The sequence below is a fragment of the Cetorhinus maximus genome, chromosome 11 (assembly GCF_964194155.1).
Source record: "Cetorhinus maximus chromosome 11, sCetMax3.hap1.1, whole genome shotgun sequence".
Lineage (NCBI taxonomy): Eukaryota > Metazoa > Chordata > Chondrichthyes > Lamniformes > Cetorhinidae > Cetorhinus > Cetorhinus maximus.
In genome coordinates, this window is record NC_135889.1 from 2,441,809 (window position 1) to 2,469,069 (window position 27,261).

The 27,261-nt window shown below is 43.4% G+C and overlaps 1 protein-coding gene across 2 annotated transcripts in view; it reads right to left on the minus strand.

The window, feature by feature from the left end:
• Positions 1-27,261, minus strand: part of vps8 (VPS8 subunit of CORVET complex) — a 570,202-nt gene that overhangs the window by 232,480 nt on the left and 310,461 nt on the right. For both annotated transcript variants that reach the window (XM_078551411.1, XM_078551410.1), the window contains exon 41: positions 6,562-6,642. In XM_078551411.1, the coding sequence (XP_078407537.1) occupies positions 6,562-6,642 (81 nt within the window). The remainder of the gene's footprint in view (positions 1-6,561; positions 6,643-27,261) is intronic.

Consider the following 27,261-nt stretch of genomic DNA (forward strand, 5'->3'; position numbering starts at 1 on the left):
GAACTGCTTTTAATGCGTGTACATCTTTCTTTAAATAAGGAGACCAGTACTGTACACAATACTCCACATGTGGTCTCACCAGTGCCCTGTACAAGTGAAGCATAACCTCCTTACTTCTGCAATCAATTCCCCTCACAATAAATGACAACATTCTATCAGCTTTCCTAACCACCTGCTGTAGCTGCATGCTAATGTAACTGGGAGCCAGGTTAATTCGGGGTTTTAGGAGTTATTATAGTAGTCATTTGTAAACCTTTTTATGTGCTTGAAATCTTTTCTTTTGTTAGTAAACGATTAATTAAGGTTTCTAAAAAAATCTCTGAATCCTGAGTGGACTTCTTACTACTGAATTCAGGGCACACATCTTGAAATAAATACAAATTGCAAAATCGTCGTGGCCGCGTGGTCAAGTTTGCCTCGTGGATTTGATCCGCCCTGACACACATCATCTGCTGCGTGGTAACATCGCTCTGCTCTGTCCTTGGGTGACTAACAGTAACCTCCATGACGAATAGAAGCGTGTACAATTTTAGATAAGGGGAACATGTTGAAATGCTCCATTGTCTTCATGCTTAAGGCGATGTGCACAAATGGCCAATCCAATGAAATTAACCCAACGACAACACTTACCTGATAACAACAATGAATCTGAATCAAGGTGAGAAAAGGCCAGGGTAGAAGTTAAAAGTACAGTTTCAGAACCATTTTGTGTTAGACCAAGAGGAGAAGAAAGTGTACACTGTAGTGGTGAGAGTGAGGGCTAGTCGTTTTTGGGTGCGCTGAGCGTTCTCGGGGACGATTTCAGAGAACCTCTGTCAGTGCAGGAACCTGTTTACACTTAATTCTACTTGGCTGATCATCCAATTGAAGTTGTAAATCTGTTGTGTATTTCCAATAAGAACATCTTTCTCCTTTTAACCTTCTAAAATAAACTTTGACGTTATTTGCTAGTTCAATGCCTGGCTCTTTCCCCTGACGGTTGAGTCTCTTTTGAATCTGAAGCGGTTGTAAAGGGTTAATTTGAAACTCAGTAATTACACACCTACAACTAAATTAAACTAAGCACCCCTTTAAAAAAAAAACTCACAAGATGTTGGGATGTCAGGGTGAGTAAACACTCTTGACACCAATGACACATCAAGTTACAGGAACCATTAACTAGTCCCTCTTTGCTTTTCCATGTAGTTGAATGTTGTGGTGGTGCTTGTCCAGAGACACGAAGAATGATTGTTGATTGGAACTAATTTGGTTACAAACTCTAACCAGATTTGAATAAATTTAATACCACATCAGGATTTTGGTATTTTAATTATAGGCTTTTGTTTCTTTGATGTACATTTCTGCAGAGTCTACTGATAACAGTCAGCCAGTCAGCCAAATGAGTTAAAGGCAAGCTGTGGCCAGTCCATTTTAGGGTACACAAAATCTATTTATTCTATGCACAACAGTAAACAGTCTCCAGAGTGTTACGATTCCCACAGAGACTTATAACCTCACTAAAAGAAAGCAATCCCCGCGACACTAATGGAAATAACAAAGGACCAGGTTTCAGTTTTTAAGACTTTTACAGTAACAAACTAAAATCAACGTTGATCAAACATTGATACAAACTGAATAAAAAGTAAGTTTCACATTAACTGACTAACAAAACCAGAATGTGCCTCATGAATCTCTTTTATTGTGCGCCACACTACTGGCCGATACGTAGCATTAACAGGACAGTCTCAAAGTCACTCTTGGCACTCCAGCAGAGGTTCACCACTTCTCACGCCAGATCAACAACTGTTCTACTCTGTCTGAGTTTTCCAGATACGATTATCAACAGTGAGGCACACCTCAACAAATCCCCCTCTCCCTCTGGTCAAGGCAGTCCTGACCTATCCAGAATTCCAGGGGCTTCGGTACCCTTTAAAATGTTTAGTCGGCTCTGGTAAAACTATTCTTCTTACTGCTCCCATCATCTCCTCCTGTTCCTGGGAGAATTCCAATTCTTCTCCTGCCTGTGTCTCAGCAGTAGAAGTCCTTTGCTCTGTGAGATACTTTGAAAGATGCTAAAACTGCCACTCAAAACCCCTCAATGGTTTTCTATTTGAGTTTCTCTCCCTACGACAACCTGAGGCCGCACAGGTATTTCTCTGGGCCGAGGTATTTACCAGGAAATCACCATCCATCCCTTTCAGAACTATCTTTTTAAATTTAAGTTAAAGGGACACTTTAAAACATAATCGAATTGTATAGTTCAGCATTCGTAACAAGAGGGATGTGCTGTTGAGGCTTTATAAGGATCTGGTCAGACCTTTAGAATATTGTGAGCAATTTTGGGCCCTGTATCTCAGGAGAGGGTCCAGAGGAGGTTCACGAGAATGGTCCCAGGAATGAAAGGCTTAACATATGAGGAACGTTTGAGGATTCTGGGTCTATACTCGATGGAGATTAGAAGGATGAGGGGGGGATCTGATTGAAACTTACAGAATACTGAAAGGCCTGGATAGAGTGGACGTCGGAAAGATGTTTCCATTAGTAGGAGAGACTAGGACCCAAGGGCACAGCCTCAGAGTAAAAGGAAGACCTTTTAGAACAGAGATGAGGAGAAACTTCTTTAGCCAGAGAGTGGTGAATCTATGGAATTCATTGCCACAGAAGGCTGTGGAGGCCAGGTCATTGAGTGTATTTAAGACCGAGATAGATAGGTTCTTGATTGGTAAGAGGATCAAAGGTTACGGGGAGAAGGCGGGAGAATGGGGTTGAGAAACTTATCAGCCATGATTGAATGGTGGAGCAGACTCGATGGGCCGATTGGCCTAATTTCTGCTCCTATGTCTTATGGTCTAAGAGCCTGCTTAAAAAGATTCTCCATGAACCAGGCTTCTCCATAGAAACCTCGGCCAAAACTACAGTAATTTCTCCTGATAAAAGCAGGGTGATCGCTCCGGCAAAGTGCTGAGAATGGGAGATAGTTACATACAAACGACGTGCATAAAATCAATCCCAGTCATTTACAACACTGCAGGCTTCAGATGTGATTGGGGGAGCAATTATCCAATCGCCTCCACTCTGGCTGGGAATAATGAGGTCAGTATTTGCAGCTACATTTCTTATACCCCCTTCTCTTATTCCATAACTTAAGCTTTCAATAAATAACTTACATTTTCGACTAAGGGAAACTTTTCTGGATACTCTTTCGAGTTATCAACAGTCACAGATTGCAACTCTTTTCGAGTACAAACACAGTTCTTGGTTTCCGGGAGTGGGACATGAACCCACAACCCTCTGATTCAAAGGCGAGGGTGCTATGAACTGCGCCACAGCTGACACCTCCAACTCTTCTGGATATGGTACACAGCACGGATATCTCTTAATCGCCTCAAATATTCACAACTTGAGCAAGTGGAACACCAGAGTTACAAATTCTCATTAATAATGAAATGTGAAATTTACATTTGCAAACAGATACTGACGGCCAAGTGGGGCAACAGAAAGCAAACAGGCCCATGGATATTCGCAAACAAATGCAGATCGAGAAATTACATTAACTTTTGCACAAGGTGTAGATGTCAGCAAACATTTCACTCTGGTGCATCCAAGGTTTTAATTAAAGCTTCAGCACAAGGTCTATTTTTTGATTTAGCTCTGAAACTATCCTGAAGCACTAGCCACTTCAACCTAAATTAATGCAAGTAATATTGCAAAGTCAACAGACGATTGTACTTCCTTTAGCAAAAACTTCTCAGCTTTGCTTTTTTGTTTATTTATTTTCTCCAATATCCAGCCTAATCTTCTCCCCTGGTCTGTCTGCGTTTAAACGTAACGACACAAGCTGGTAGAGTTTTGGTGCCTCCAAACTTCATTAGCGTGCCTGGGCTGTAAAATGCTGGGAACTCACTCACTGTGATGGACAACGGAGCTGAACCAGACTCTATGGCCACAATTCCAACCCCAGCTATGGGCAGGGAAGGATTGGGTGAGGGTAAAATCCTAAAAAAGCAAAATAACACCTCCAAGCCAAAATTTCTTTTTAAAACGCCCTCCAACACATCACTTGCAAATAGCGTAAACACCGTAGCACCTCCTAGCAGGTGCCTGTCGAGATTCACTGTTCACTAATAGTCAGCAAAAGCATTTTATCATCAACACTATCGTTTCGATTCTATTCTAATTTTTAATCTAATTGGTCAGTATGCCATTAATTCCCTAAATCTTATTCATTCTGTTAAGCCTGACATGTGAAGCTAGTTTGAATGCCATCTTAAAACCCAACTAGATTTTAGCTACTTTCATCAGCCAATCCTGTTACGCCCACAAAGAAGCTAAATGATTACTTTGTGTCTGTTTTCACTGAGGAAGATACAGGAAATCTCCCGGATTTAGAGATCCAAGGGGCTAGGGAGAATGAGGAGTTGAAGGAAATTAGTATAAGTAAGAAGGTTGTATTGGAGAAATTAATGGGACTGAAAGTTGATAAGTCACTGGGACCCGATATTCTGCATCTGAGGGTGTTGAAAGAGGTTGCTATATAGTGGCTGCATTGGTGATCATTTTCCAAAATTCTATAGATTCTGGAACGGTTCCTGAAGATTGGAAGGTAGCAAATGTCACCCCCACTATTTAAGAAGGGAGAGAGAGAGAAAACAGGGAACTACAGACCGGTTAGCCTCGCATCAGTAGTGGGGAAAATGCTAGAATCCATTATAAAGGATGTGATAAATGGACACTTGGATAACCGTGATCTGATTGGGCACAGTCAGCAAGGATTTGCGAATGGGAAATCATGACCAGCTTGTTGGAGTTTTTGAGGGCGTTACTAACAGAATTGATAAAGGAGAGTTGATGGACGTAGTATACTTGGATTTCCAGAAGGCTTCTGATAAAGTCCCCCACAGGAGGTTGATTAGCAAAATAAAAGCACATGGGGTAGGAGGTAATATACTGGCGTGGATTAAGGATTGGCTAACAGGCAGGAAGCAGAGAGTAGGAATAAACGGGTCATTCTCACATTGGCAGATTGTGACTAGTGGGTACCGCAAGGATCAGTACCTGGACCCCAGCTGTTCACAATATATATCCATGTTTTGGATGTGGGGACCAAATGTAATATTTCCAAGTTCCCGGATGATACAAAGCTAGGCGGGAATGTGTGTTGTGAGGAAGATGTAAAATGGCTACAGGAAGATTTGGACAGACTTAGTGAGTGGGCAAGAACATGGCAGATGGAATGTGCTGTTGTGGAAAAATGTGAGCTTATCCGTTTTGGTAGGAGGAACAGATGTATTTTTTAAACAGTAAGAGATTAGAAAGTGTAGATGTACAAAGGGATCTGGGTGTCCTTGTCCATAAGTCACTGAAAGCTAACAAGGCCGGTGCAGCAGGCGATTAGGAAGCTAATGGAATGTTAGCCTTTATCACAAGAGGATTGAACACAGGAGTAGCAAAGTCTTGCTTCAATTGTATAGAAACTTGGTTAGACCACACCTGGAATACTGTGTGCAGTTTTGGTCCACTTACCTCAGAAAGGATATTATTGCCTTAGAGGGAGGTTCATCAGACTTGTTCCCAAGGTGGTAGGACTGTCTTATGAAGAGAGATTGGGCAAACTGAGCCTATGTTCTCTAGAGTTTCGAAGAGTGAGAGGTGATCTTATTGAAACCTACAAAATACTTAAAGGAATAGACAGGGGTATACACAGGTAAGATGTTTCCCCCCTGGTTGGGAAGTCTAGAACAGGGGACACAATTTAGGACTGGGGTGAGGAGAAACTTATTTACTCAGATAGTTGTGGATCTTTGGAATTCTCTACCCCAGAGAGCCGTGGATGCTCAGTTATTGAGTGTGTTTAATGTAGGGATTGATAGATTTTTGATTAACAATAGCGTAAAGGGTTATGGGGATAGTGTGGGTAAAAGGCATTGAAGTGTTCGATCAGCCATGACTATATTGAATGGCAGAGCAGGCTCAAGGGGCTGAATGGCCTTCTCCTGTTCCTATGTTCCTAAGAATTTCTGCATCGTTGTGGGCTTGACAATCTCCTTGTAAATCCCTGCCAACCATCTGTTCTGGCCTCTGTGCTCTCTGGCTAACAACTGATTATATTCTGTACAATGCTCACAAATATTTTTGCCACTAAAGAGGTTATAGCCAAGTTCTTCTGCAGTTTCCATTTCATATCTGTACCGGGGAGCCCTGATGAAGCCTCCAATGTAGTTGGATCGCTGTTCTGTACCTAACCCAAATCAATAGATGGAGCTGAGAGTCCATTAGAGAAGGAACTGGCAATTATACGTGGTCTTTCACGGCCTCACAATGCCCCAAGGAGTTTCAGAGCCAGTACAGGAAGCACTTTTGAAGTGCTTTTGAATTGTAGTCACCATTGTAATGCTGGGATACTGACAAAGGGGGTCAAAAGTGGAAATAATTCTTCAATCTTTACTCCCTTGAAAAAGGACACGGAACATGCCACACATTTGAAAATAAACATTTGTTTTGGGCAAGGGTTGGGGTGGGGGAAGTGGGGGCTGTGCGGGTCAGTCGGTGATGTTTATTAGAATAGTTTCCCTGAGTACTCACTTGCTCATAATTGAAGGTGTCTAACATGCCAAGTATAAGCGTTTGAATTTCTCCAAGTTTTCCTTTTCCATACATTGGATCCTGCAAATAAACAGATATGAGGCAAGGGTTATTGTAAACAGCTCATAAACAGCAGAAGAATATCAACTTCAGTTAAATTCTCACATCTCTAGAAGATATAACTCCAAGTATAACGCAAAAAATTTTTCATCCTTCATTTTTTTCTTTCTGAGCCACATAACTCTGACAATCACTTGTATTTGTATAGAGCCTTTAGCTTTGTAACTGTTGCAAGGTGTTGCACAGAGGTGGGGAAAAAATTGAGGAGGCGAACGCAGAGATAGGTTTTGAAGAGGTTTACTGAAGATTTGACAGAAAAGGCAAAGTAGTGGGCTTTAGAGAGAGTTCTGAGTGAGACACCAAGATGGCTGAAAGTAGAGTGGGAGGGAATGCACAGCACTTCAGTCAGGAAAAGTGAACCATGAGGGATATAAAACTGGGAAAGACTGCAGTGATCGGGTGGAACAAGTCTGTGACAGTATTTGTAAACTTGTCAAAGAATATGAATTTAATGGTTGGGGGTCAGAGAGCCAATAGAAGTGGGTGAGGATAGGGCCGACAGTGGACCAGGATTTAGTAGAAGATTAGACTTGTGAGGTGGTTGAATTGTATCTAATGTGGGTGGGAGATTCAGAAAATTGGCAAGGGAAACATTGCAGAAATTAAGCTGGGAGCTGACGAAGTATAGGTGACCTGTCCAGCAGCAGTGAGGCTGAAGTAAGGACAACATTGAAGAAGCAGAAACATATCATTTTAGTGATGGATGGATGGATATTGGGTTTGCAGTTGAGTTGAGCTCTACGGCTGCCCACAGTCAGTCGGAAGTGAGCAGGGGAAGTGCAGGGGCTCGGTCGCAGAGCTTTTTCTGTGCCAATACTAAATTGGAAAATGTTCTACCTCACCCAGGACTTAATCTTACAGAGTCTACAGCCAACCTGCTCAGAGGCCTCTGCATTTGAGTGCATAAACCAGCTGCATGGGGGAGGTGGAGTATCACCTGGTATTAGAGTTCCCAACTACCTTAACAGTATGGCTAAGATCAGGAACTCAGTGCAGCACAGGATCAAACTCATACCTCGCTGCTCTTTGACACTGAATCAGTGATCCACCATGCCGCAGTGATCCACCATGCCGCAGTGATCCACCATGCCGCAGTGATCCATATTATCCTCAACACTTTCTTATTTAGAATCAGCATTCCAATGACCAAGGAAACAGGACCAGTGAGAACTGTCAGCCTCACAGTATTCATTTCTGATTGGTTTTCCCTCATTTTACTTTAGCTAATGTTAACACAAACACACTTGTAACAACAACAACTTGCATTTATATAGCGCCTCTGACATAGCACGACGTCCCAAGGTGCTTCACAGCGGCACGGTCAGATAAGATATGACGCTTTGAAGCACAGGAGGAGATACTAGAACAGGTAACCAAAAACTTGCTCACAGAGATAGGTTTTAGGGATGTTTTAAATAATAGCAAAAAAAGGAACAGCTTTTGGAAAAAAAGATCACGTTCGAGTTTTGCAGACAACTTTTCTGAAAGAAAAATAATAACACAGGTTTCGGAAGTTGAGAAATGATTATCTGCCACAGCACAGAAAGGTTCTGTTATCAGCGCTTTCGGCACCTGCACTGTGACAGTAATGGAGGATTCATGACCTTGGTTCAGCCTTAGTAACTTGCAAAGGGATGGATGGAGGGGTTCTATTTTCAGGAGGGGGTGACCGTGGAGGAGCTGAAAGGGGTGCACGATGCAACAGTCTGTGTATGGTGTGGTTGGCGATTCAATATTAGGATTCGGAAACAGTTCTGTCGGTGTCTCTGACTAATTCTACTTCCCAGTATCCACAGAATTTGAACATCGACCTTCAACATTAAAAAAGACCCACAAGTTGATTTGAAATTAAGTCTTTCCAAAAATGAAAAAGTTCAATCTTTTAAACTTAATTCTCAGGATCAAAAAGGCTGATAGCTGGCCTTTACATCTAGACGGCTAGAATACAAGGGGGTAGGAGTCAGACAAACAGGCCCCTTGAGCCTGCTCCGCTATTCAATAAGATCACGGTTGATCCGATTTTAACCTGAACTCCACAGTCCTGCCTACCCCCGATAACCTTTCACCCCCTTGTTATTCAAGAATCTATCCAGCTCTGCCTAAAAAATATTCAAAGATTCTGCTTCCACCACCTTTTGAGGGAGAGAGTTCCAAAGACTCTCAACCCTCTGAGTGAAAACATTTCTCCTCATCTCTGTCTGAAATGGGCAACTCCTTATTTTTAAACAGTGACCTCTAGTTCTAGATTCTCCCACAAGAGGAAACATCCTCTCCACATCCACCCTGTCAAGACCCCTCAGGATCTTATATGTTTCAATCAAGTTGCCTCTTACTCTTCTGAACTCCAGCAGATACAAGCCTAACCTGTCCAATCTTTCCTCATAAGACACCCCACCCATTCCAGGTATTAGCCTAGTAAACCTTCTCTGAGCTCCTAATACATTTACATCCTTCCTTAATTAAGGAGACCAATACTGTACACAATACTCCAGATGTGGTCTCACCAGTGCCCTGTATAACTGAAGCATAACCTCCCTACTTTTGTACTCAATTCCCCTCACAATAAATGATAATATTCTATTAGCTTTCCGAATTACTTGCTGTTCCTGCATACTAACCTTTTGTGATTCATGCACTAGAACAACCAGGTCCCTCTGCATCTCAGAGTTCTGCAATCTCTCACCATTTAAATAATATGCTTCTCTTTTAGTGTATTCCAAAATGAACAATTTCACATTTTCCCACATTATACTCCAATTGCCAGATCTTTGTCACTCACCTAACTTATCTACATCCTTTTGTAGCCTCCTTATGCCCTCTTCACAACTTACTTTCTTACCTATCTTTGTGTCATTAGCAAATTTGGTAACCATCCCATCCATCCCTTCATCCAAGTCATTTATACAAATTGTAAACAGTTGAGGTCCCAGCACTGATCCCTGTGGCACACCACTCGTTACATCCTGCCAATCAGAAAAAGACCCATTTATGCCTACTCTGTTTCCTGTGAGCTGGCCAATCTTCTATCCATGCCAATACGTTACCCCCTACACCATGAGCTTTTATTTTCTGCAATAACCTTTGATGTGGCACCTTCTGGAAATCTAAGTACAGTACATCCACTGGTTCCCCTTTATCCACAGCACATGTTTCTTCTTCAAAGAACAGCAATAAATTGGTTAAACATGATTTCCCTTTCACAAAACCATGTTGACTCTGCCTGATTAGCTTGAATTTATCTAAGTGCCCTGTTATAACATCTTTAATAACAGCTTCTAACATTTTCCCTCTGACAGATGTTAAGCTAACTGGCCTGTAGTTTCCTGCTTTCTGTCTCCCTCCCTTTTTGAATAAAGGAGATACATTCGCTATTTTCCAATCTAATAGAACCTCTCCCGAATCTAGCGAACTTTGGAAAATTAAACCAACTTATCTACTATCTCACTAGCCACTTCTTTTAAGACCCTAGGATGAAATCCATCAGGGCCCAGGGCCTTGTCAACCCACAGTTCCAAGGGTTTGCTAAGTACCACTTCCCTGGTGATTATAATTTTCTTGAATTCCTCCCTCCCTTCCAGTTCTTGATTTACAGCTATTTCTGGGAGGTTACCTGTATCTTCTATAGTGAAGCCAAATGCAAAATGCCTGTTCAATTCATCTACCATCTCCTTATTTTCCATTATTAATTCCCCAGACCCACTTTCTATACGCTCACTTTGTTAACTCTTTTCTTTTTTAAGTATCTATAGAAACTCTTACTCTCTTCATATTTCGAGCTAGCTTTCTCTCATACTCTAAAATTTTTCTCTCCTTATTAATCTTTTAGGTCATTACTTTTTTTTAAATATGCTGTCCAATCTTTTGACCTGCCACCTATCTTAGCACAAGTATATGCTTTTTCTTTAAGTTTGATAATATCTTTAACTTTTTTAGTTAACCACAGATGGGTCCTCTCCTTGGAATTTTTCTTTCTCGTTGGAATGTACTTTTCTGTGTATTCTGAAATATCCCATCAAATGTTCACCACTGCATCTCTACTGACCTAACCCTCAACCTAAATTGCCAGTTCACTTTCACTATATCTATTTTCATGCCCTCGTAATTGCCCTTATTTAAGTTTAAAATATCAGTCTTAGACGCACTCTTCTCTCCCTCAAACTGAATGTAAAATTCAATCATATTATGATCACTGCTACCTAGGGGTGCCTTTACTATAAGGTCATTAATTAATCCTATCTCATTGGTCTATACCAGGTCTAGTATAGCTCGCTGTCTTGTTGGTACCAGAATTTGCTGTTCTAAGAAACTATCCTGAAAACATTATATGAATTCCTCATCTAGGCTACCTTTGCCCATCTGATTTTTCCAGTCTATATGTAGATTAAAACCCCCCATGATAATTGCTGTACCCTTCTGAGATGCTCCCACTCTTTCTTCTTTGTTATCCTGTCCTACTGTGTGGTTACTGTTAGGAGGTCTGTACACCACTCCCACAAGTGACTTCTGGTCTTTATCATTCCCTACCTCAACCCAAACCACTTCTGTATCCTAGTTTCCTGAGCTTTGGTCATCCCTCTCTGTTGTGCTAATATCATTAATTATCAGAGCCACTCCTCCACCTTTTCGGGGCTTCTTGTCCTTCCTAAACATCACATAGCCTTCAATATTCAGGCCCCAATCTATGTCATCCTGCAGCCATATCTCTGTAAGGGCTATTAGATTGTACGTGTTTATCTCAATTTTCATTATCAATTAATCTGTTTTGTTTCGAATGCTACATGCATTCAGATACAGAGCCTTAAGTTTTGTCCTTTTATTACTTTTGTAACCTCTAGCCTTATCTGCTGATTTACTTAAATTTGTACTTGCTGTTCCTCGATCTGTTTATCATTTCCCACAATAATACCTTCCTCTCTTGCCTTGCCTTTACTCTTTGGGAAAATTTTCCCCCCGTTGGGGGTGGGGAGTGCGGGAGTGCGCACGCCGCCATTTTACGTGGCCCTTACAGAGACATGGCTGCAGGATGACATAGATTGGGGCCTGAATATTGAAGGCTATGTGATGTTTAGGAAGGACAGGAGCTCCAGAAAGGTGGAGGAGTGGCTCTTATAATTAATGATATTAGCACAACAGAGAGGGATGACCTAAGTTCAGGAAACTAGGATACAGAAGTGGCTTGGGTTGAGATAGGGAATGATAAAGACCAGAAGTCACTTGTGGGAGTGGTGTACAGACCTCCTAACACTAACCACACAGTAGGACAGAGTATCAAAGAAGAAATAATGGGAGCCCAGCCCATAAAGGCCCGCCCGGTGTGAGGTCCGGTGGGAAGTACTATGCACTCCCTGTGTGGGTGGGGGCGGGAATCCCTCAGCCGGGAGTGCGCTCTTTCACGCATGTGCACAAAAGAGCACACTGATCTCCCCAAGGCTAAGTGCAGCCTCAGGGAAATCGGCTCGGAATTAAAATTTAAAAAGATTTCCCTGGCATGTCCCCTCATGCGACACTGTCACATGAGTTGGGACATGTCCATAGCTTTTATTGAAACCTTTAATAAAAATTTAAAAACCCTCATGAAATCTCATCCCGCCCGTGGATGGGGTTTCATTGCTTTTTCTGAAGCCCGCCACAGCTCCCGGCCTGTCCGCCGACCTTAAGGTTGGACGGGAAGGTCCATTAATTACATCAATTAGTTTTCCAATGGCCTCAATGGGCCGTTGACAGGTCGGCGGGCACACCAGCTGACTCGGCTGCGCCCCCACCTGGCCTGAAAATGGAAATGACGCGGGGTGACGTTGGGATTTCCATCCGACATCATCCCGCGTCATTTTACAGCGAGCGGGCCCCACCTCCGATCGCTGGCTGGAGGATCCTGCTCTTTGACTTACCACATCTTCCCAAATTTGATCCCTTGCCTCCAGTATTTAGTTTAAAACCCTCTCCACTTCCCTAGTTGTGCAGCTCGTAAGAACACCGGTCGCAGCATAGCTCCTCATACTGACTGTGCAGAACCTCTTTCCTTGTCTTACCCATGTCGTTGGTACCTACACGGGCCATGCCAACTGGATCCTCCCTTGCCCGCTCCAAGTTCCTCTCCAGGCATGAGCAGATGTCCCGAGCCCTGGCACCGGGCAGGCAAGACAGCCTTCTGGACTCTCGCTATTTGCTACAGAGAACAGTGTCAATCCCCCTCACTATACTGTCCCCCTACTACCACAGAGTTCCTGTTTGCTCCATCTGCTTGAACAGCTTCCTGTACCATGGTCAGCCTGCTCACCCACCTGGCAGACTTCTCTATTATCCACACAGGTTGCGAGTACCTCAAGCCTGTTTGACAACTGCATCGTCTGAGGCTCCTCCGCTACTGTCTACTTGGTCCCTTTACTTGTCTCACTCACAGTCACATTCCCCCGTCCCTCACCGCTGACCAAAACGGACGACCCTATTCTAAGAGGTGTGACTGTCTTCTGGAACAAAGTGTCCAGGTATTTCGCTCCCTCCCTTATGTTGCGCAGTGTCTGCAGTTCGCCTTCCAGATCAATAATCCTGATCCGGAATTCCTCCAGCTGCTTACACTTCCAGTTTGTCGTGGGTCGCCAAAAGCTCCCACACTCCATGCTTCAGCTATATAAAGTCCTGGATAGACCATACCTTGAGTACTGTAAGCACTTCCAGGCATCATGATTTCGAGAGAATATATTCATCTTGGAGGAGGACAGTGTGGATTTACCAGAATGATACCTGGACCCCGAGGGGTAAATTATGAGGAGTGATTACACACACTAGTATTGTATTCCCTGGGCTTTAGAAGATTAAGAGGCGATTTTATCAAGGTTTTCAAGGTATTAAGGGGGGCTGACAGGGTGACGAGAGAGAAACCATTTCCACTGGTTGGGGAATCTAGGACTAGGGAGCAGAGTCTGAAAAATTAGAGTGAGATTAGGAAACACGTCTTCACATAAAGGGTGGAGGGAGTCTGAACTCTCATCCCCAAATGGCAATTGATGCAGGGCCAATTGTTCATTTAAAATCTAAAATCTAAGATTTTTGTTAACCAAAGTTGGGGCAAAGGGAGGTATAAAGAGTTAGGCTGCAGATCAGCCATGATCTCATTGAAAAGTAGAATGCGAGCAAGGGTCTCAGTGGCCTCCTCACGTTCCTATGCCTCTATAACTTGGGTAGAACTTCAGAAGAAAAGGTCCCAATGGTCTATTATGCCATTTCTCTGATGGATCTACCAACCGTCCACCAATTTATTTACAGCAAGAGACGGGGAGAACTATCAGGGCTTAAGCCTGTGTTTATTTTGTCCTTTCAGCAACAGAAAATAGGATGTAAAATGATCATAACTGGATTTTTTAACATAATAAGGCTTACAAAAGATTATCTCCAATACAATTTGGAAACTGGCCAGCTGCAATAAAGGGTAGATTTAATTCGAGAAACCACAGCTGCCATTCAGGTACTTTCATAGCATGGGAGGTGTTAATATCCAAAAGGATCCATGTGCTCTTGTTCATAAGTCACTGAAGCCGAGCATGCAGGTGCAGCAGGCACTTAGGGAGGCAATTGGCATGTTGGCCTTCACTGTAATGGGATTTGAGTACAAGAGGAATGAACTCTTGCTGCAATTGTACAGTCTTGGTGAGATTGCACCTGGAGTATTTGGCTTCCTTGCCAAAGGAAGGATATACTGGCCATAGAGAGAGTGCAGCAGAGGTTCACCAGACTGACCCCTGGGATGGAGGGATTGTCCTATGAGGAAAGATTAAATAGACTGGGTCTGTACTCACTGGAGTTTAGAAGAATGAGAGGTGATCTAGTTTAAACATACAAAATTCTGACAGGGCTCGACAGGGTCGATACAGGAAGGGTGTTTCCCTCGGTTGGGGGGGGTCTAGAACCAGGGGACACAGTCTCAGAATAACAAGTTAGGGTTAGTAATTCCTTCAACTATAGTGAATCTGCGAGGCAGAGAACAACATGTAGAGGGAGGTGGTCACACTGCAGGTGATGAGCGTGCAGGCAGGGAGTGAATGGGTGGCTGTCAGGCAGCCTAAGAGAACCAGGCAGGTGGTGCAGGAGTCCCCCGAGTCTGTCCTGCTTGCCAACCTGTTTTCCAGTTTGGATTCTGGTGAGGACAATGGTTTCACGGCACCACGGGTAGCTCAGCTGCACAGGAGGGGAGAAAGTAGAGTGGAAGAGCAATAGTAATAGGGGATTGGATAGTCAGGGGATCAGACAGGTGTTTCTGTGGCCATAAATGTGACTCCAGGATGGTGTGTTGCCTCCCTGGTGCCATGGTCCAGGATGTTATAGAGCAACTGCAGGAAATCCTTCTGGGAGTGGGTGAACAACCAGAGGTCATGGTCCACATTGGTACCAATCAATCAGGGAGGAAGAGGGATGAGATCCTGAAAGCAGGTTTCAGGGAGTTAAAAAGCAGGACCACAAGAGCAGTAATCTCAGGATTACTCCCAGTGCCACATGCTAGTGAGCATAGGAATAGGAGGATTGAGCGACTGAACATGCGGCTGGAGAATTGGTGTAGGAGGCACTGGGACTGGTTCTGGGGCAGGTGGGATCTGTGCAAGATGGACGGGTTACACCTTAACAGGACCGGAACTAATATCCTCGCAGGGAGAGTTACTAGTGCTTTTGGGGAGGGTTTTAATTAGTTTGTCAGGGGAACTGGAAACTGCTGGGTAGCTCAGGTTGGGAGGAAGTAAAACTGGTAACTGGAAGTTGAAAAGAAGCAATTAAAGTTAGAAGGCAGACGAAGTGAAGGCAAATCAAGTAGACCCAGAATTCAGAATCATGTCAAAAAATTAAAGTTAAGGATACTCGACTGTCATGAAGAGATATTTAATGTCTATAATGTTATGGAAATTATTTTTAAAATGGAAATGTAGTGGGGTCTGTGTCTATGTGTTTAACTGTGTGTGTCTTAATTGGATTAAAACCAGCTAGTCTGGGTACTTTGATGTTTAGTAGTTTGAGATGTTAATTAGATTAACGTAAGGAGGAGAGGATAAAGTGTAAATTTGCATTTGTTGAATAAACCATTCAAAAGAATGGGTAAAATTTTGCACCTAGCTGGGAGACGCCAAGCACTGTGTTCATATGACTAATAAAATTGGTGGGATGAAAGGATTATTGTTAGGGGAGGCAAAATTTTAAAAGCCCAGTAATACAATGGAAAATTTACATTCAAAGAGGAAGCTGGGTATAAACAGAAAAGAGTTTGTGTGAGAGTCAGAGGCATTTAAGATCTAAGCAGCCTGTAAGCCTACAACTGATTCTGAAAAGGAACCTCATTTTGAATTTGTACGGTCAAATGTGCTTTGCCTGGTGTCTATTTAAAGTCTATGGGTTATTGTTGCCTTGGTGAAGATTTACCTGGGAGAGATTAATTTGGGGATTTGTTTAAAAGTTATTATGGTAGTAATTTGTAGATATGTGTCTGTGATTAATTTGTTGTTAAATTAATAAATGTTTAATTTAGTTTCATATGAAAAAAACCTTTTGAGGCTTGGTGGTTTTTATTCCTGAATTCAGAGCTGCATCTCAAACTTACCAATTGAAAATATAGGTTATGACAGTTGTTTCAAGATTCCCTCTGGGATTTAAAATAACTCAGCCTTTACCAACTGCTGTGTCATAACACGACCTGACTGCACGCAGCATTCGCAACAAGGTAGATGATTTAAGGGCATAAGTGGGCGTGAATGGGTGTGACCTAATTGCCATTATGGAAATGTGGCTACAGGGTTGACCAGGTCTGGGAACTGAATATTCACCGAGGTTCAGCATTTAGGAAGGACAGTCAAAAAGGAAAAGGAGGCGGAGTTGCGCTGATAATAAGGGAAGAGATTAGTAAGGGAGGATCTCAGAATGGAAGAACAGAATGTGGAATCTGTTTGGGTGGAACTAAGACACAACAAGGGCCAGCAGACATTGGTAGGAGTTGTTTATAGGCCAACAAATAGTAGTGGTGGGTGTGGGACATGGTATTAATCAGGAGATGAGAGAAGCATGTGGCATGGGAAATACAGTAATAATGAGCGACTTCAATCTGTATATAGACTGGGTAAATCTAACGGGTACTAATGCTGAGGAGGACGGGTTTCTGGAGTGTGTTAGGGATGGTTTTCTGGAGCATTATGTTGAGGAACCGACTAGAGAACAGGCTATTTTAGATCTGGTATTATATAACCAGAAAGGGCTAATTAATAATCTTGTTGTAAATGAACCTTTAGGGATGAGTGACTACAACATGACAAAATTTTACATTCTGTTTGAAAGTGAGATAGTTCAATCTGAAGCCAAGGTATTAAATTTGAACAAAGGAAATTATGAAGACATGACAGGCAAATTGGCTCAAGTGAGCTGGGTAAATACATTAAAAGATAGGATGGTACATTGGCAATGGATTGTCTTTAAAGGATTATTACATAGCTTGCAGCAATTGTACATTCCTTCAAGGCACAAAAACCCAAAAAGAAAATTCAGTCAACTGTGGGTAACAACGGGAGTTAAGGATTGTATTAGAATAAAAGAAAAAGCCTAGAAAGTTACCAGAAATAGTAGTAAACTTGACGATTGGGGGGATTTTAGAATGCAGCAAAGGAAGACCATGCAAGTGATAAAGAAAGGGAGAACAGAATGTGAATGTAAACTAGCAAAGAAACATAAAAATAGGCCGTGAAAGCTTCTATAGGTCTGTGAAAAGTGAACGTTTGGCTAAGACAAATGTGTGTCTGTCACAGACAGAGTCAGGAGAATTCATAATGGGGGATAGAGAACTTGACAACCTTCAGTCCCATTAATTTCTCCAATACAACCTTCTTACTTATACTAATTTCCTTCAATTCCTCAGAGAAGCCACATGATTACTTTGTGTCTGTCTTCACTGAGGAAGATACTGGAAATCACCCAGGATTAGGGGTCCAAGGGACTAAGGAAAATGAGGAATTGAAGGAAATTAGTAAAAGTAAGAAGGTTGTATTGGAGAAATTAATGGGACTGAAGGTTGTTAAGTTCCTGGGACCTTATATTTCACATCCCAGAGCGTTGACAGAGGTGGCTTTCGAATTAGCATTGGTGATCATTTCCCAAAATTCTATAGATTCTGGAACGGTTCCTGAAGATTGGAAGGTAGCAGATGTCACCCCCACAATTTAAGAAGGGAGAGAGAGAGAGAAAACAGGGAACTACAGACCTGTTAGCCTTGCATCAGTAGTAGGGAAAATGCTAGAATCTATTATAAAGGATGTGATAAATGGACACTTGGATAATTGTGATCTGATTGGGCACAGTCAGCAAAGATTGGCAAATGGGAAATCATGTGACGAATCTGTTGGAGTTTTTGAGGGCATTACTAACAGAATTGATAAAGGAGAGTTGATGGACGTAGTATACTTGGATTTCCAGAAGGTTTTTGATAAAGTCCCCCACAGAAGGTTGATTAGCAAAATAAAAGCAGGTGGGATAGGGGGCAATATACTGGCGTGGATTAAGGATTGGCTACAGGCAGAAAACAGAGAGTAGGAGTAAACGGGTCATTCTCACATTGGTAGGTTGTGACTAGTGGGTACCACAAGGATCAGTACCTGGACCCCAGCTGTTCACAATATATATCAATGATTTGGGTGTGAGGACCAAATGTAATATTTCCAAGTTCATGGATGATACAGAGCTAGGCGGGAATGTGTGTTGTGAGGAAGATGCAAAGCAGTTTCAAGAGAATTTGGGCACACTTAGTGAGTGGGCAAGAACATGGCAGATGGAATATAATTGGAAAAATGTGAACTTATCCATTTTGGTAGGAGGAACAGATGTGCAGAGTACTTTTTAAACAGTAAGAGATTAGAAAGTGTAGATGTACAAAGGGATCTGGGCGTCCTCATCAATAAGTCACTGAAAGCTAACAGGCTGGTGCAGCAGGCGATTAGGAAGCTAATGGAATGTTAGCCTTTATCACAAGAGGATTGAACACAGGAGTAGCAAAGTCTTGCTTCAATTGTATAGAAACTTGGTTAGACCGCACCTGGAATACTGTGTGCAGTTTTGGACCCCTTATCTTAGGGAAGGATATTATTGCCATAGAGGGAGGTTCACCAGACTTGTTTGTGGGTATGGCTGGACTGTCTTATGAAGACAGATTGGGGAAACTCGGCCTGTATTCTCTAGAGTTTTGACGAATGAGAGGTGATCTCATTGAAACCTACAAAATACTTAAAGGAATAGACAGGGTACACACAGGTAAGATGTTTCCCCTGGTTGGGAAATCTAGAAACAGGGAACATAATTTCAAAATAAGGGGGAAGCCTCTTAGGACTGGGATGAGGAGAAATTTCTTCACTCAGAGGGTTGTGAACCTTTGGGATTCACTACTCCAGAGGCTGTGGAAGCTCAGTTATTGAGTATGTTTAAAGCAGAGATTGACAGATCTCTAAATACCAGTGACATAAAAGGATGTGGGGATAGTGCGGGGAAGAAGGATTTGAAGTGGATGATCAGCCATGATCGTTGTTATAATCCCAGCTGAGGTTACCACTGGACAATCCTGATGCCAGGGTGGAACGCAGCTTGATAGATCCTAACTTTTAGTTTTTGTTTAGATACGTGGAGAGCGGCTACTGAACAGAGTCACAGGAGTCAGCTAATGAACTTATAACAAAATTATAAAACATTTATTCAACAAGATGAACTATGTTACAATACTCCTTCACCCAACTATACCTTTACAGATATATACAGATTTATATGGATATCAGAAGCTACAAAAGCCATCTATACTCTAATGTTCACAGTAAGTACACCGTCTATGTAAACCTACGGCACCCTGTGGTCAGACACACCACACTCTGAAACCAGGGGCAGGATTTTACGGCAGTGGGAATTTATGTTTCTGCTGAAGCCAATGGGGTTTCGAACGTCTCGCTGCATTTTACGGCCCTGTCCCCACCAAAACGGGGCCGTAAAATTCTGCCCCAGGTGACAGATGCCACCTCAACTAGGTGCCATGGATCTCTCCTGAACGGCCGCTCCCCCCCAGCCCCCAACACCATGAGCCACCAGTCTCACTAAATTCCGTCTTTCATACAGGGTTTCCAATCTCCGCTCTCCAAGAACTCACTTTGGAATCTTCTTCCAAACCAACGCCTTCTGCAAGGGTTCATCTCCGGGGTTTTGAACTCTCTTTTCGCTGTTCCTCTTCCCTGGGTCACCGCATGCATTCAAGCTGTCTCCCACACACACACTCTTACCAGCTCAGCCATCAATAGTACCACTGCTTCACATTCCCAAAGCAAAGAGTTACAGACCTTCAGCCATCTCTTTGGACTTTCTTGCCTCTTGCAAACTGTTCTCGCTTTAAATCTGCTTTCTGCACCTTGTGTCTCTTTAAATCTGAAGCTTGGAGCCTTTCTCTCTGCCCCTCACTCTTAACTTCACTTAACAGGACCTTTTCCAGGTTCCTGTCCTTCCTTTGACCAAATGGTCCGCTTTGGACTTTCTCCTCTTCTACTCGCCTGGATTTTGGGGTATTTTCTTTAGCTTGGGACTCACTATCTGTCCCCTTTTACAGTCTCTCCTGGCAGCAACTTTCAGAACCAACTGAACTTAACGGCCTCTAAATCAAAACCACTGTTTCTCTTCTTCTATGTGTGTGTGTCTGCGGGAAGGACCTGCCTCTCTGGTACCCTGTTGCTAGGCCACAGTTCAATTCTTCTTCCCTTGTTTGTTTAACTTAGCTGCAACAGTCATAAACAACCTCATTAGAAATGCAAGCACCATTTTAAAGTGAAACTAAAACTGCATTTGACCTTTCTTAGCACAGACACAGAAATGCAAATCAAACTTAAACTTCAAAGTTAAAACTCATTCCTAACACTTACAAGTACCAATATAACTTACTTAAACTATTTCTATATCCTAACATCGTACTGAATGGCAGAGCAGGCTCGAGGGGTTGAATGGACTACTCCTGCTCCCATGTTCCACTCCGAGGGTGGTGAATCTTTGGAATTCTCTACCCCAGAGGCTGTGGAGGCTCAGTCATTGAGTATGCTCAAGACAGAGATCGATAGGTTTCTAAGTATTAAAGATACCAAAGGATATGGGGATAGTGCAGAAAAACAAAGCTGAGGTAGATGTTCAGCTGTGATCTTATAGGATGGTGGAGCAGGCTCGAAGGGCCGAATGGCCTACTCCTATCTCCTATGTTCTTATCAGGGGCGTTGGAAGACTGGTGCTCAGTCAAGAAATCTCTTGACTGGAGACATCACTCTCCTGGGTTTTACGGATCAGAATGCCACTGGTGGGAGGGTTAATAGTTAGGAACCTGAGATTCACATTACCTCTGTTAAGGCAACAAACAACTGTTTATAAGATACCCATTGTGCAAGCATGCCTTTAAATAAAAAGTCAGTCATATAAAACAAGTGGAGTTTAATTCATATCAAAGCACAGAATACGTAAAATGCAGAATGTTAGATTAGAGTTAACTGTAGGTTAAAGCCACCAAAAAGAAAATTAAGCAAAGACAGTTTAGAACGTCTGTCATCCAATGGGGGGAGGGGGTGAAAAAACATCAATAGAAAATTCATGCCTAGTGATTTCTGCTTTACTGTAGCTTTCATCTCAGTTCTACACCTACCGCAACTACCAGGGAGACATGAGGAATAAGAACGACCATTTGAAAAATGACTACAGTAATTGTGTAATTAAAGAGAGGTCTGGATCCTCAAAGGCTGCTCCCCGAATACTTTAAAAGCCCTGTCACTGGTTTTTATGGGGTCGGGAGGAACATGGGCACCTCTCCTGGCCCCACAAGTACGTGTTGTCCTGCCCCCGGCCCCCGTGCCCAGCTCTGCCCCCGGCCCCAGCTCTGCCCCCGTCCCCCTGTGCCCAGCTCTGCCCCCGTCCCCCTGTGCCCAGCTCTGCCCCCGTCCCCCTGTGCCCAGCTCTGCCACCGTCCCCGTGCCCAGCTCTGCCCCCGTCCCCCTGTGCCCAGATCTGCCCCCGTCCCCCTGTGCCCAGCTCTGCCCCCGTCCCCCTGTGCCCAGCTCTGCCCCCGGCCCCCTGTGCCCAGCTCTGCCCCCGGCCCCCTGTGCCCAGCTCTGCCCCCGGCCCCCGTGCCCAGCTCTGCCCCCGGCCCCTATCCTCACTCCCTCCCTCTCCCACGCTGAAGTGCCACATTGTGGCTCAGTGTTTCAGATGAGCTGCCAGGTCTCCGGTTCTGCCTCTTGACCAGTGAGCTGGAGATTGACCGATCACACGAAAACAGTCTGTGCTGCTTTGCTGAAATAATTCCTTCACCCACCTGACAAACCTCCCAACTGAGAATCTGAGTTGAAGTCTCCCAGTGATGGTTCAGTACAGTATCTTTACAATTCCAGCCAGCAGCATCTAGCTAACAATAACGAGTTGTAAAAACAATTAAAAAAAAGTTGAAGAAATAGAAAAGTAGCCTAAAAGTTCTTCTTGCAATAAAATAACGTAGTAAAAGTAAAACTATTACAAAGCGTGTTCACAACAATGTACAGTAGACATTTTTGGAAACTGTGAACAGAGAGCTTTAAAATTCAGTGATAGTCGTTACAGCTAATTTATCTCAAGGTCGAATCCCTCTGCAGCTTTTCTGACATGTCCTGCATCTCGCCCCCACATCTTTTTTTTCACTGACCTTTACGCTGACAACTTCCAGCACAGCAGGTTTATTTCACCATTCCCCTTCCTTCCAACCGGTCTTTAGTCTTTCTGTCTCAGATAAATTACTGTTGTCAGAAAGACAAACGGGCAAAGGAAAACTGCCCCACGACAGCCACGTGGGTTGCAACAAAGCCACGTGAAATGTTTTGTTCTCAAATCGGCCATTCCGACTGCTCCAGGAAACACTAACTTAAATAGACCCCCTCCTCTCCCACTCATTCCCCTTACGACCCAAGTCTCAGCTCAAGTTAATTTATTTTTTGACAGCGTAACTCTCAGGAGGGTCGGCATTGAACAGGTGAGAGAAAGAGAGAGGCACTCAACCAGAACAAGATGAGCACAAGCCTCAGTCTCCCCTGTTTTTCTGTGTGCGCGCACAGAGGTTCGGTACAGTCAATTCATAAAAATAAAGCTTTGGCATAAAAATACATGATGAGAAACATAAAACGATCCCATAACTGTTGGATGTTCAAGTCTTAGAACCATAGAAAAGTTACAGCACAGAAGGAGGCCATTTGGCCCATCTTGCCCATGCCAGCCCAAGGACACCCAGGTGCCCTTTCTAATCCCACCTTCCTGCACCTGGCCCATAGCCCTGCAGCTTACAGCACTTAAGGTGCAGATCCAGGTACTTTTTAAAAGAGTTTAGAGTTTCTGTCTTTACCACCAACTTGGGCAGCGAATTCCAGACACCCACTACCCTCTGCATAAAAAAGTTCTTCCTCATGTCCCCCCTACACCTTCTGCCACTTATCTTGAATCTATGTCCCCTGGTTCTAGAATTCTTCATCAAGGGAAACTATTTTATCCTGTCCACTCTATGTATTCCCCTCATAATTTTCTACACCTCAATCAAGTCACCTCTCAGCCTTCTTTGTTCTAAGGAAAATAACCCCAACCTATCCAATCTCTCCTCGTAGCTACACTTTTCTAACCCTGGCAACATTCTTGTAAACCTCCTCTGCACTCCCTCCAGAGCTATTACGCCCTTCCTGTAATGTGACCAGAACTGTACACAGTAATCCAGTTGTGGCCTCACCAGTGTTTTATACAATTCCAACATTATATCCTTACTTTTATATTCTATACCTCTGCCAATGAAGGAGTGCATTCCATATGCCTTCTCTACAACCTTGTCTACTTGAACTGCTGCCTTCAGGGACCTGTGTCCCTGTACGCCAAGATCTCTCACTTCATCTACCCCTCTTAGTATATTCCTATTTATTGTGTAATCCCTGTAACTGTTTGACCTCCCTAAATGTATGACCTCACACTTCTCTATGTTAAAATCCATCTGCCACTTTACCGCCCACTCCACCAACCCATCTATATTGTTTTGGAGATTATGGCTATCCTCTACACTATCCACTACTCAGCCAATCTTTGTGTCATCTGCAAATTTCCCAATCGTGCCCCCCACGTTCACGTCCAAATCGTTAATATATAACACAAACAGCAAGGGCCCCAACACCAAGCTCTGTGGAACACCACTTGAGACAACTTTCCATTTGCAAGGGCATCCATCGACCATTACCCTTTGTTCCCTGTTACAAAGCCAAATTACCAGCAATTGAACTGGAGTTGCTGGTCAAACAAGATTTTTTTTAAGGTTCTTCTGTTTTTCTGATCTCTTTGCATCTGTTGTCCCTTTTACTCTCTCCTCCTCCTCCACCTTCATCAAAGACGTTGATCAACTCTCCTAATCCCTCCCCCTTTGTGTCAACTTCCAGTTTCAAATCTCTGTGAAGCACTGAAGACCTAGTCTACATTACAGATGTGATACAAGTGCAATTTGCAGACAACTGTATATGGATTTCTACAATGCACATTCAGACATGAGTTTAGGCTTTGGGTTGAAGATTGCAATAATGGGCTGGATTTTGCCCTCACCACGGACCTTGAAAAAAGGTGCCCAAAAATATCTGGGGGTCTCTGTGGCACAAACTTCCCCTTTCTTGCTGTAGTTTAAATCTGGCACCAAGGCAAGGAGGATCTCCAGACTTACAGCAGCAGTGATGTCAGCCAGCAGCGTACATAACCATTCACATTGAAGCATTCTCACAGACAGCAAACCAGGAAACTAAAAGCACCCAATCTCTTTGCTTCCAATTTGCAATTCCAGGTAGTGAAATAAACAATAAATTAATTAATTAATAAATAACTGGGTTAAAACAGAAGCTAAAATAAAGATACACATTTTTTTACACATTTTTTTAAAATGTGTGTTTTTTTTTAAAATCATAATGGAGAAACCTGGCACCCACCAATATAAAATCAGCTTCTCAAGGCCAGAGAGGGTGGTTAGAAGTAATTCTGAAGTTAGCATGCTGTTAAAAATCGAGCTACACCTCATCCAATAGATGTAACTTTTTCAAAGGGTTTTTACAACAAAACTAACAGTGTCATAAGGGTGGGGGCTCTTGTCAGTTTAACAATTTTCATCGACTGCATTTTCGGACAGGGGTGGTGGAAGAGGACCCTCAGCCAGACCCAGCATTGGGAGAAGCGTAGAATGACTGACAGCAACTTCTGCATTATCACACTCCGAAAGTTGCTGGCAGTGTCAGTGGGGTAACAATGTCAGTTCTGCTATCATTAAGACCGCAAAGTCCAGGCCAATAACTGTTGAAGCAAAAGTTAATAAGCTTCAAAATTATTTGGTGAGAATATTAGTGCAAGGCTACTTAACATTCATATGAAACTCCTGCATTCCTTATTTTAATTTATATCGTTTAAAGTTGAGAAGGTGGGTGGGGTTCGGAATGCTAGCTATGTTGGGGAGCCAGCAGGAACTCACTGGCGCCTGCTTTGAACCTGACTGCCATCCACAGCACATGGGAGGCACCAACGGGATAGGTGTATCTGCCAAGTGGTGTTATTGGTAAGAAACCTGCTCCTTAGCTGCTTCTTTAACCGCAAAATTGGAATTTTACTCTGCACGTACAGGTTTTCTGGAACTTACCAGGGAAAACAAGGTGAGAGAGGACATTACTCAGTGATTTGGGAAGGCAGGTGATTCCTTGCCTGCGTTCTGAGAATGTGTTTTCACTCTTTTCGAGGTGGTTTCCAACAATTGACGTTATTTCCACTACCTTGGGTTTTTTTTGACTTTGATCTGATTTGCCAGCGGCCAGGCAGCTGCTTCAACAACTCGAGCATGGGCCTCTGGAGAGGGACAGAAGGAGCAGCAGCAGGAATAACACCACCAGCAGCAGTAGCTTTTTCCTCTGCGTTCATCCTCTCTGTCATTTGGAGGGGCAGGGAGTTGTTCCTCGCAGCTCGCGGGAGGTAATCGCACACCCCTCCTCCCCAGCACCCCCCCCTCACCCACCCCCTCTTGGAACACGATATCCAGCAGCGAGGCACCACATACCTGCTGCTAACTCCCTCTGCCATCTCCAACCAGGCCTGCTTGTTTCCCAAGGCAACCTCTTCCTCCCTGTTGGTCCCTCTACCCTGCAGTGTTATGTGTACAGATGGGACTGTTGAAGTGTGGTGCTGCCTTGCCACATTGACCCTCTGCTTCCAGTTTTGGCTCTGCCTACAGACCTCGACCATCCTTCAAAGTCTGATGCTCGCAGAGTCTCGGAGACAGATTGCTGCAAGTCGTCACTATGCCCCTCTTACTCCGATTGGTTGAGGAACCCAGAACTCAGTTGCAAAAGCAGTAGTTTGGTTGAAAAACACACCACTCAAACTTCTCGATAAGCTGCCATCTTCCCTGCTGATCTGCAAGTTTAAATTCAAGCCCATGGATTCATTTATTTCAAATGGACGTGGGCCTCCATAAAAAAAATAATCGTTACAGGAATTTCACTCGAGCCTATCGCACGGGTACTAATGTTCATATTGTGCCATTTCACAACTCTGCTTTCACGCTAATTTTCCTTTCACTCGCTGTGGACATAGGCGGCAAGGTTTTATCACCTCAAATGGTTCCCATCTCCTTCAAACGAAAAGCCTGATTAAGCTCACCTCACTCAGTTCCAAAGTGCCTGCTTTCAGTGTCGATGTGACAGGGTCAGCTCCACCGATCTACTTGATGGAACGGTTGTCCGGGACACAGCCAGCAAGTTATTTTCCACGTGATCACACAGTAAAATTGTATACTTGGCTGCAGCAGTTTCCACCTAGTTAACGCACCAGAACTGTGACAAGGGGAAACCAAGACTTTAGCGATCAGTTGAACAATTATTCAGCGCTGGACCGGGAGAGAGCTACACTGTCAGGTGCACAAATTTCTGGATGAGACGCGAAATCTCTATCAGGTGGATGTAAAAGATCCCACAGCACCATTCAAAGAAGGGCAGGGCAGTTTTCCTGGGGTGTGGGGCAACTTTCATTCCTCATCCAACATTTTGTCAAAACGTGTTGTCTGGTTACTTATCTCACTGCTGTCTGTGGAAGATTACTGTGTACAAATTAGCTGCTGCGTTTCCTTAATTCTGATAATGACCGCACTTCAAAAAGTATCTCAGTGGCTCTGAAGTACTTTGGGAGATCCTGAAGTTGTGAGAGGTACCATTTTAATGCAAGTTCCTTATTCTGTAATCCGCTGCTAATGTTCAAATACACAGACACAGCAAACCAACATTTGTGTCGCTCTCATAATTTATGTATAAAAGATTAGATGTTTGTGTCAGTGTGCCTGTTCTGCAAGAGCGTTTACACAGAATACTTTATCAAGCTTTTACCATCACACTACTTCCATTATGCCTAACATCATCAATTATACCTTTGATTGTATCTTCCTAGATCAGTCTCCCTGACAAGAGCTCAGCCCCACAACACTAACTCCACCGAGGGTTCCTGATACCACCACAGCTCCCGTTTGGCCATTACTCCATTGTCACTGATCCCAAG